This window comes from Ruditapes philippinarum, unplaced genomic scaffold (assembly GCF_026571515.1).
Source record: "Ruditapes philippinarum isolate M1 unplaced genomic scaffold, ASM2657151v2 ctg5292_1_1_1_1, whole genome shotgun sequence".
In the NCBI taxonomy this organism is placed as follows: domain Eukaryota; kingdom Metazoa; phylum Mollusca; class Bivalvia; order Venerida; family Veneridae; genus Ruditapes; species Ruditapes philippinarum.
This window is the reverse complement of record NW_026851604.1, coordinates 111,568-123,318: the sequence shown is the minus strand read 5'-3', so window position 1 is coordinate 123,318 and position 11,751 is coordinate 111,568. Positions and strand designations below refer to the sequence as shown.

The 11,751-nt window shown below is 31.0% G+C and overlaps 1 protein-coding gene across 1 annotated transcript; it reads left to right on the top strand.

Moving 5' to 3' along the window:
- The first annotated feature begins 3,678 nt into the window (after positions 1 to 3,678).
- LOC132758468 (uncharacterized) lies at positions 3,679 to 5,397 on the top strand. The gene has a single exon (XM_060750178.1). The coding sequence runs from the start codon at positions 3,679 to 3,681 to the stop codon at positions 5,395 to 5,397; it is 1,719 nt and encodes a 572-aa protein (XP_060606161.1).
- Positions 5,398 to 11,751: the final 6,354 nt, after the last annotated feature.

Here is an 11,751-nt window from a genome sequence, read left to right as displayed (position 1 = left end):
ATTATACTGTGAGTGATAATTATTTTATTTCACCTATTAAAAACCAGATTGTAATCCAAAAAAACTATTTTAACAATTTGACAGAATTGGCGAAATATTGACAAATTAAAATATACGGTTCATAAATGAAATTTACTCAATTATATTAGGGTGAAGCAACAGTCATGCTTAAAGTGTTAGCTCAGTGGGTGTTGGATTACAGATTAAGCACGTGCGCTTCTACAAGTAAATAAACATAATTAATACACATTCTCTCGTTTTGCTTATCATTTTAGAATTTCATTATTTTAAAAATAACGATTAATTGAGGATTCGCCATAAACGTTGTATTAAACACATTACTATCAAATCGGCCTTTGCAAATATTCATTATTCACTGTATAGCCAAATTTATGGTAGAATTTATTTGGAACAGGAAAATTTAGAATTGATACTTTAAACATGAAATATAATGAAACGCTGTAAATACACGTCTGCGGATTTTAGCAGAACATATACGCGAACCGGCGTCCCTGAGCTATATACTGCACAAAGGAGTGTTGCGTTATAAATCTTTATACAGAATAAAGATATTCAATATATATTGTCATTTTTTTGTCTGCACATGCTACGGGCACTGTAGAGGATCTGTCGATGTTTCACTAACCATTTAATCAGTATGCAACTGACATATTAATAAAACCGAGAAATATTACATTTTACTCAAAATTTTACTATTTAATGTTATTCTGACAAATGTCAGATAAGACTATTATTTCTTTCCTCTTGTAGAAAGTGGGTAATTCTGAAGTACATCATTTTTCTCTGTTTTATATACAAAATCTGTATTTACAAGAATAACAAAAATCATATTTTGGTAATATCTGACCGTGTTATTAAAAAAATACGCATTTTAGTAAATACGGACTTCATTCAAAGTTCCCGCATATTACGAGTGTACGGATCACGGTATATTAGTTAAATACGTATTGTATGATATACAGTTCCGTACATCAAATTTCACTTATTTTTACCTGTCTATCTATAATATACGGAATTCCGTACTCTTTATTGTATCCATATATTTTCCGCAGTGGTCATAAGAGCGTAAAATGCCGTAAAAAGCTTTTTGACGGCGATCGTTTTAAGAACATCAAAAAACCAAACGCCCCGTGATAGCGTGGCTTTTATCCAAAGGGGTGGGGGAAATAAAAGCACGTGTACCGAAAAAAAAATTTTGTTAAGATATAATTTATGCTCGAAATGTGATTCAAAATTAATTTTTCTTACAAACTCATAAGTTATTTTCTTTGATTCTTTCTTTGTAGATCAAACTCATAAGTTATTTTCTTTGATTATCAGCACATAACACGAAATGTTTATCAGGCTTGTTTCAAAGTTTGTTTCTATTCACGAAATAGCATGGCAGACGTACGCAATTGATTTTTACTTGCAGGTAATTATATTTTCTGAACTGAAGCGAGTTTTTTGTTAAGATATAATTTATGCTCGAAATGTGATACAAAAGTAATTTTTCTTACAAACTCATAAGTTATTTTCTTTGATTCTTTCTTTGTAGATCCGTATATTGATTAATTGCGAGATCATTTTGTGACTAAAACTAGTTGGTATTTTTCAAGTTTTGATAATTTTAATTGTGATTATGGACAAACGATATCGTATAGATATCGTATTATAAAATCATCATAATTGAAACAAATAACGATTGGGTTTCTAATTGTGTTCAAATCAGGAAGGAAGCTCGCTAAATGTAATGGACATTTATTTGCTAAAATTGAAAGAAATCATGCAGTCATGTTACCAAGATTGTTCAGAAGTTAAGCTATTCGGCGCTTCCCTGAATTTTTTATTTCACACATTACAATATGTTACCAATGAATTTGCACCTTGTGATTTTCCAATATCTTATTGGATTAAGTCATATCTGTTGAGCATATTTTTCAAATTCATGCTGTACTCAATAAAGTCTATATATTGTAAGAGTCCTAGAAACTAACTAAGAAAATGCCGTACACATTCATTTATTAAACTTGCAAGGGGTCAGGCAGTGGTGTTGAAAGAAATCATACAGTCATGATCTAAGACTTTACTCAGAATTTTAATGATTTAGTAATATGTTACCCTCGATGCTAATGGCAATATATCTTTGTGCTCAAAGTGCATGTTCAAGATAATTATATACGATTTGACGTAGCAAACCATTGTTTGGCATGTGCCTATCAATGATTCGCTGTGAAATATTTTCATCAGAAATAGTCATAATATTAATCAATTGTTCATATCATTGGAAAACATTATTACTTACACTTGAACATACTTCAAGTTAAGAATTCGCGTAACATCCAAATAAATACAGTTTGCATAACTTCTCTATAAGATTATCACTATAACTAAAGGGAGATTACTTTTAAACATAATAAGCGACATATCATTGGAAAACATTATTACTTACACTTGAACATACTTCCAGTTAAGAATTCGCGTAACATCCAAATAAATACAGTTTGCATAACTTCTCTATAAGATTATCACAATAACTAAAGGGAGATGACTTTTAAACATAATAAGCGACATTATAAAATGCATAACTACCCTTGCGCAAAAACTAGAACATGCTATTTATAAACGTTTTCGGAGAAAGGAAGTGTAATTAATTTATGCCGAAAACTGGTAGGTCAGTTTCAAAAAGTCTTTCTTTTTCTTGATATTTGTTTCTTCGCGTTTTTTACATAAATTATCAGTGAAAAAATGAGGAAATATATCTTACCATTTTCGCTTTATTGTAGATTGTTAGCTTATATTTGTGAGACGCATTGTGAAAACTGAATTGAAAATGATTCAGAGCAAAGGATGTTTGACCGACTGTTTTGAAATACAGCATTATTGTAATGTTACTATGCAAAAATATGTAGAACTTATAAGGAAGTTTTTTTTTCTTGATAAAGGGAGTCTACCTGGTACCTGAAAGCTGTACGAATCGTGTAGAATTACGTCCCTTTACTTAAGAAAGCGTAATCTATGTTATATAATTGTTCTTGAATGAGGGGTCGGTTTCAAAATCTCCCCCTTTTTATCACTGTCGTTGACTTTAAAGTTATTTGGCTTTATAAGGGATTCACAGTCATACTGGTGTCACTAGGATCATGTTTTTTGAATGTGTTCATTTATTATTGAATTATGATCGATGTTCATTAAAGAGTTTAATTGATTAATAAATTGTTGATATTTTAATGAATACGATTAACATCGTTTAAGACAACAAATTTTGTCCAATCAAATTTTATCGATTGGTTACCATTGTAAATACATAAGAAATAAAATAATTTGTTTGCAGCGTACAGCACATAATGTTTTTCTTTTAATATCATATAAGGTCAGTAGTCAGATGAGCTATTTCTTTTAAATTGGAAAATTAAAATGCTACACAGCGATCGATTAAGCAATACACATTAACTATTTTTCATTTGTGGTTAATTAAGATGTTATTAAAATTTTGTTATGCGCCAAATTGAATAAAATATCCTTTTAGTAGAAAGGAAAATAGTGATAAAAAAATTCTTTATTTTTTTATTCCAGGAATTGCCGTCTAAGGACGTAAACAAGAAGACCTACTAGGATCAGTAGCAGCAGGATCAGCAGAAGATAGTGATTAAAAATTCTATATTCTGTATTCCAGGAATGGCCGTATCAGGACGTAAACAAAGTGATCTACAAGGATCAGTAGCGGCAGGATCAGCAGAAGATTTTGATCACTGCTGTGAGCCATGTCTTACCACAGGTCAACGTATAGAAGCTCACGGGTTTTGTGTCACTTGTCAAGAATACCTCTGTAAAACTTGCCACGATGTCCACAGAAAAACGAAAGTCTTACGAAATCATCAATTACTGCAGCGTTATGATTTTGATACGATTCAAACAACAAGGAAATCAAACAATGAATGCACTGAAATGTGCCAAGTTCACAAAAAAGAAATAATCAAATTTTATTGTCCATCACACCATGCATTCGGATGCACTGATTGCATAACTTCAGGCCATAGAACATGTAAAGTTGATTACATACCTGAAAAGTGCGTAGGTGTCGCAGATGGGAAGGAGTTCGATGACGTCAAGCAGAAACTCGGCGAAAAATTAAACGAAGCATCAGAAATTTCGAAGAAGGCTAAACGTAGTAGAGGCAACATAAATGATTACAATAAAGAAATCATCAAGGCGATCACTGAATTCCGAAAAGAAATAAACGTCCGTCTAGATCTGATGCAAAAAGATGCTTTAAAAAATGCTGATGATATAAAATCCAACAACAACAAAATTATCCAAGTTGTCCTTGATAGATGTGAAAATATGATTTCCGGTATAAAATGCTTACAATCAAGTCTACATGCAAGCAAATCAAATCATCATGACGGTCAACTCTACATTGACATAAAGCGGGCAGAATCTACTCTGAAATCAGATGAATTAAATGATGCACAAGTAACATTAATGGATACCAATATGCACTACTCTTTTCAACGAAATTCTGACCTGGAAACATTGTTGTCTAAAACAATGGTCTTTGGTGAGATTGTCAATCAGTCTCGTCATGAATCTACAAAAGTGACAAAGGCTGATCGTCTGATTGGTATACTGGATGTCAATGTTAAAACTTCTTCAAATGAGGCAAATTGTGAAATTACAGGATGTGCTGTTATCAACACAAATAAGCTGGTTCTAGCTGATAGAATAAACAAGAAGATAAAATTAATATCTATAGATAACAGACTTGTACAAGAAGAGATATCTCTAGACTCAGGGCCATGGGATATTGCTGTAATGTCTCAGGATCAGTTCGCTGTAACAATGCCGTTTATCAAAGAAATATTTGTCATGACAACACACGATAAGCTATCACATGTCCGCCGTATAAAATTGGATAGGCATTGCTATGGTATAGACTTTAATCATGATTGTCTTTATGTTGCTTGTTTGCCTCCTCCTAGTGTGATTGTACTGAATACACAAGGTGATATCCTGAATAACATCATTCTGAGCTTTCTTTCACCTCGCTATACCCCGTATATTGCCGTGAGAAAGGATTCCGAAATTCTGTATATCAGTGACAATTGTAACGACAATATAACGAGTGTATCATTACAAGGAAAAGTTACAGCTACATATAAGCATACAGATCTTAGCAGACCACGTGGAATGTTGGTGTTAGATGACGGGTCATTACTTGTCTGCTGTTATAAAAATGGAACAATTCATAAAGTCAAAGGAGACTTGAAGCATGGGAAGATAATGTATAAAGGTGAAGATGGAGACCTTCTTCAATCAATATGCCACAGTTCACGCTATGCTAAGATCTATGTTGGTTGCGTTGGAGACCAGTTGAAAGTTTTTAACACACAATGAACACTGTATTCATTTTTCATTGATTTGAAAACGGAAGAGTGCATAACATTATGTGGTAATTGTTCTTTATTATAGAAAAGGTACAATTATAAAAGAACTTACAGGACTTTAAGACATTTATTCCATTATAATTACATTTAAACTTGTAAATTATGAATCATATCTTGAACAAACTTATTTCACATTGATTTCAATGCACTGTTATATAAATGATTTTAGGTTAAACATATTTATGTAAGCATGTGCCTTAAAAAAATAATACATGTAATAATAATAATAATAATAATAATAATGATAATAATAATAAAACTAATATGATAATAATAGTTATTATTATTATTATTATTATTATTTTTATATTAAATTAAACTCAAATATCTATGGCAAACGTTGATATTTAATCAAATTGTTAGCTCTACAAAATGATAATATTTGATATTAGAAAAGGTTTATTCCCTCGCTAAATGTATTGAATATAATACGGATGAAAGCTTTTATAACCAAGACTGCTATGTGAGGTATGGTTATATTTTGAATATCTGAAACATGACCATATATCTTGTCAAATGGCATTATAAGGAATGTACTTTACAGCTACAGCACAATTCATTTATTTAAAAAAACAACAACTGAACATTGTTTACATATTAACATTAGTCATGTATATAGATAAAATAAACGTCACGATTACAAGTGCGTAGTACTATGTAAATAATATTGTATATTGCAGCAAGCATCACCGATTAGCTTTCTTTACAGACATATTTCGCAAAAGAAATAACGTTAAAAAAACAAAATCAAAGTTGTTAAGTGTAAGTATTCTATGTGCTGAACCAATTGTTATTAAAGATTTTTTTTTGTATATTGTGATACAATACAGTAGTGCTTATATTTATATAAAAGATATGTATACATGTATATATGACTGTAATAGGTATATTATTGTCTGAATGCTTTTAAAATACCACTTTATGTAGCTGTTTCCCAATATACTTATGAGCTGAAGAAAATAAAATATGTAAAAATTGTGATTTTTTTAAACGGAATTGATGTATATTATACAACATATAGCTCGATTAAATTCAAAATTGTTGACTTTCGTGGCATTTTATGCATTTAAAAATAATATACAACGAAAACTAAGAAATGTGACACTTTTAGGTAAAAGGGCAATAACTATCAATTGGTATATATACGTTATCGTTAGTTCTTAGATAATATTTTATTTAATTATATACCTATAAATTTTCTCCCTAGAATACACGCCAATATTAAAGCGCAAATACTTTTCATCGGATATAAATTTTCGTATTATGTAAGTGACAAATACGGTATCATATATGGAAGTGACGGACTATTTTTGACGTTGGTTCCGATCTTAGCTTTGTATAACGTTGCATTTGGAAACGGGAACCAAAATTATTAAAGGCGTGGCCCGTTTTCAAGAACAACGTATTCATCCGTCAGTCATGAAGTAATTTTTTGACAACTACTTTGCATTTTCTTAATAAAACGAAAAGGTATATAATAAAAGGAAAATTACGTTGTAGTAGCTTTCTGAGACTATGTATTTTTCTACTCGCAACGTTGGAAAATTGATATCTAGCTCGACCTTTGGTCTCGCGAGATATCAATTTTCCACTGCTGCTCGTAGCAAAATACAAAGCCCCAGAAAGCTACTACAAAATAATATTCCGTATGTATCATAGTTTCCTGTTACCATTGCAACGAGAGGACATCTCAAAATTGCCAAAAATTGCTATTTTGCCTTGATTTTTTCCAACAAAATTTATTTTAAAGTGCTGCAACTTGTCAAGGGATTGAGATAGAGTCAAAGGCTTTTCAGCGTTGGTTACACGTTACCTTATGATCGACCTGGAGTCATTTTTAGCCTCTCACAAGTCCAAAATTATCTTTGCGATGAGGGGGACTACCGCCATCCTTCACACCCCAAAAAGAAGGGGGCACATCTCCCTTCTGGTAACCCGCTGATGTATCTTTTAGATGGGGGGCGGCGCCGAAAAAGTACTCACTTTATTAGCAACATTTCTCATACGAAACCATGTGTTTGGGGTCCAAATAGCACATTTCTTCACTACTTTAGGCCTTAAAGAGGGAGGGGGTCGAAAGTGCGTTGTTTCGCGTATATATGGGGTAAAGGATTAACAAAAAATAATGAATAACTTTGGAATTACCCAAAATCTAGTTATTCTATGTAAAAATGTGGTCTTTCACCTAATTTTGGTGAAAACTTGTTGTTTTGGAAACATTTTTAATTTTTTAAGTTAACAAAAAATGATGAAAAACTTTGGAATTACCCATAATCTAGTTTTTCTATGTTAACATGAGGTCTTTCACCTAATTTTTGTGAAAACTTGTTGTTTCGTAACATTTTTAATTTAGTTAACCCTTTACCTCATGAGCATATTGCGAAAAATGGCCGTTTTTTTATTGAAAAGCCTCCTGTTACAAGTTCAAACAGCTATGAAACTATGAAAAATGCTTCAATACTAATCAAACTTGGCACAAATGTTGACTGGACCATTGCTTTGTACCGACATGCTCAGTCTTAAATTTCCTATTACCATGGCAACGAGAGGACATCTCAAAATTGCCAAAAATCGCTATTTTGCCATGATTTTTTCCAACAAAAGTTATTTCAAAGTGCTTCAACTTCTCAAGGGATTGAGATAGAATCAAAGGCTTTTCGCGTATATATTGGGTAAGGGGTTAAACATATTCATTTTCCTGTCGTCCAATTTATAATGATTTTACGAGTTTAAAAATGAAGGAGAAGAACAGATATATTATGCAAAATCACACCGGATCCATAAGAATAACATAAACAAAACATACTCAAATAAATCATACTTGGTAAGAGGGAAAATTGAATTTACAAATATGTTCAAATAATATGTAATATCCGGTTGCAATTACATTAAAAACCCGCTTTACGACCACCCCGTTTTCGAGACCAACCCGCTAATACGAACGATTTTATGTGCTTTGTAGTAAAATGGTGATTTAATTGAGTAAGTCATGTCATTCTTTTAACAAGAATGTAAAAATATGTTTGTGGTGAAAGACATTCATAATACATTTTGTACCTCTAAAGAAGTTTAAAAATTTTATAATGTTAAAAAGTAAAAGAAAATAAATGAAAATGAAAAAAATAATAGTGTATGCTTCATATCTTCTCATTTGAAATAGGTTAGCCCAGAAATAAACATGTGTACAGTACATGGTATCCCTTAATGTATTGCCTGGTTTTCTGTTTGACCAAACTCATTAATGAGACCAACCCGCTATTAAGACCAGATTTGTAAAGTCCCTTCATTGGTCTCATTAGCAAGTTTTTACTGTATAACAGCTGCTGGCTATTTGAAATAATCGGCTTTCCTGGATAACTTTCAAGTAATAATCAATTTTTCAGTAATTTACCGACTACCTATTTATCAAACATTATGATTTAGCTGGATGCCTAATTAATGCTCTTACAAGTATAGCAGAAATCCTACTAATAACCATCCCGGAATTAGGAGCAATCCGCTTTTAGGACCGTTACCCTGTTGAAACCAAAAGTGATCATCCTTTGCCACAAGTAAAGAGCCAGGCCAGTCTGTACATCAATACTGCTTGTAAACTAACATTATATTTTTATCATATAATTTGAAAAATTTATCACTAAATGGAAGATAAAATAGTCCAATTCAGAAACTGAAAAGTTTAAAAGTCACGTGGTGAATACAGAGTCATTCAGTGTTTTTGCAATAACATAAGATTAATCGTTATTGATTGGGTCATTAATTGATTTGACTAATTGATTGGTAAGTGTATATTCAGGCTCACAGACATGTACATAATATTCTGATCAGATATATTTGCACACAATATTTATTTTCATGTCATAAATATTATAAGTAATAAATAGGACATTTTCTAATCATGTCTAGTACAATATGTAGTTGATTTTAACAATTCCTATTGTGAATTGTTTAAGAATAAGTTTCGTTCCAAATAATACGAAAGTAAAGTTAATGATCATATTGAATTCAAAAAGTGCATCCTTGAAATATGTCATGATGTGCTACCGTCATTTAACGCATCCACTAGTTTGCTTTTGAGATTTAAATTTCCAAGTTTTAAAATGTCGTCAGGTATTTTAATTTGATATATAAAATCCTCTGTGGTATACATCAACACATCTATTTTCTAGCTCTGTCAAAGCACTGCTTTTGTTATTTCATAAATCACATTCTTTCTTTTTTTCTCTTTTTTCATCTTAATTAGTAACAGGAAAAATCAAAACCATTGGTTTCATTATCACGTGACGGGATACCGTGACGATTATTCCAGTCTTTTCCTGTAACAACAGGTTTTGGTAAACGAAAAGGTTGGACTTGGGAAGTTTCATTTAAAAATGATTGCTTTCTCCAAATCCTTTGCTGGATACTAGGGTCTTGGCTTTTGTTTCTAGTAACCCGTAAACACCACTGATTGTTGACAGATATGACACTTGTTTTTGGCTTGCTGTAAATAATAATATAACAAAAAGGTTTAGTAATTGAAATTGATATAAGAATCATGGAATAAACTCAATTTTCATATGATATTCTTGTTCTTATGCTTCCGGGGGAGCACCACTTTTACGAATTTTCGAAACATATCATAAATTTATGACAATATTGGTGCAATCACTTTAAATGAAATCTCAAAAATCAACAATACTATCGACAGAATTAACAAAGGAACAAAAAAATGTTTTTATGCTTTTGATTAATAAATGTATATTCTTTTCTAATTCTATTCCAGGCTATTGATATTGTGGAAATGACGGGATTTTGAAGGGATATAGAATACTAGCCGACCAATAAATAAAAAGTTAAATAAAATAAACATCATGTGTTAATTAAATTATTATAAATAAAAATATGTAATATAGGATCATGTATGTCACACTTACCAACAACTTAAGTACATGTATAACTCTTTCATGGTTTGTTGTTATGTCCAATACTAAACACTATCAATTTAATTATTCATTGTAGTACAGACCTCCAGTTTTACACTAATTCACTTTAATCAAATCATCAAAAGTGAAGAGAAAATTGGACATTTTACAGACATTTTACCAACTTTTTACCGAAATAAGAAATATTCGGAAATATTCAAGAAATACATACCTCTTAAACGAGAACTTTTATATTTACAAATTTGTGACATCAAAAATAGAATGGTTGCTAAGTACATTAAACTTCCAGTTGATAGAGATGATATAACAAATATCACACCTTTGTTGTATACTTATTAAGAATATGTCTTCGTAATACATATCTGTATCTATTTTACAGTTTGTTTCACATACTGTTTTGTTTGAGCATATAACCTGTTTTGTGACAGTTTACACATTGATATTATTATTTCATTGATGAAAATGTGACATGTTATTTTATGATAACGTTATTCTTATGATTACAATGTACTGTTTTAAAAAAACATTATAATACTATGTAAACTAAGATACATACTAAAGTAAAAATAAAACCCATTAATTCATTTACGTTTGTCGACAATTACTTGACAGAGTGGTGAAGCATATAAATATAATATAATATAAATATAATGGGATAAAAATATGATGTTAAGTTAACATGAATCTTATCTTAATTAGATCATATTAATTTACTTCTATATGAAAATCAAACGTCACGTGACATTTATGAAACACTTCTTTCAATAATAAATGCGATAACAGTTTTCTATAATATGTGAAAAAAAATTAATTATCATTGCCTAAAAAGTTCTATTTCAAAAGCAGCGCTTTTAATGGATTTACTGCACTCTGTTTGAAACGTACAAAATAATTACAGAATACATCGACTATTATTCAAGCCTTAAAATCTTTTTCATTAACTTTAAATTTTGATTGACTAGATGAATTGCGATTTATTTTTTATTATTTTTTCGAAGGACTTCATGATCAATCACAACGAAAGTGATCTGAACCGTCCGGACATCGAACCAGGATCGCCCGATTCACAGTCCAACGCTCTACCTTTTGAGCTAACCAGCTTGACGGTTTATAATACTTGATACTATCGATATGATTATTTATGGTATTACAGACATTTCATTATGGATCAATTCACTTGAACGGGTTTATTATTGTTCTTTGCCATATATTTGATAAAATTGTTTTAATTTAATTGCAAAATTATCATAGCTAGCACAGAAGCGGTGGGCCCATCGCAGCCACGGTGAATTGTTCGTTTCAGAATCGGTATACGAAAATTGCAGTGTGCTGTTGTCGGTAAGTTTATGACTGAATCTAACTTTTTGTTTTGATATCATAGA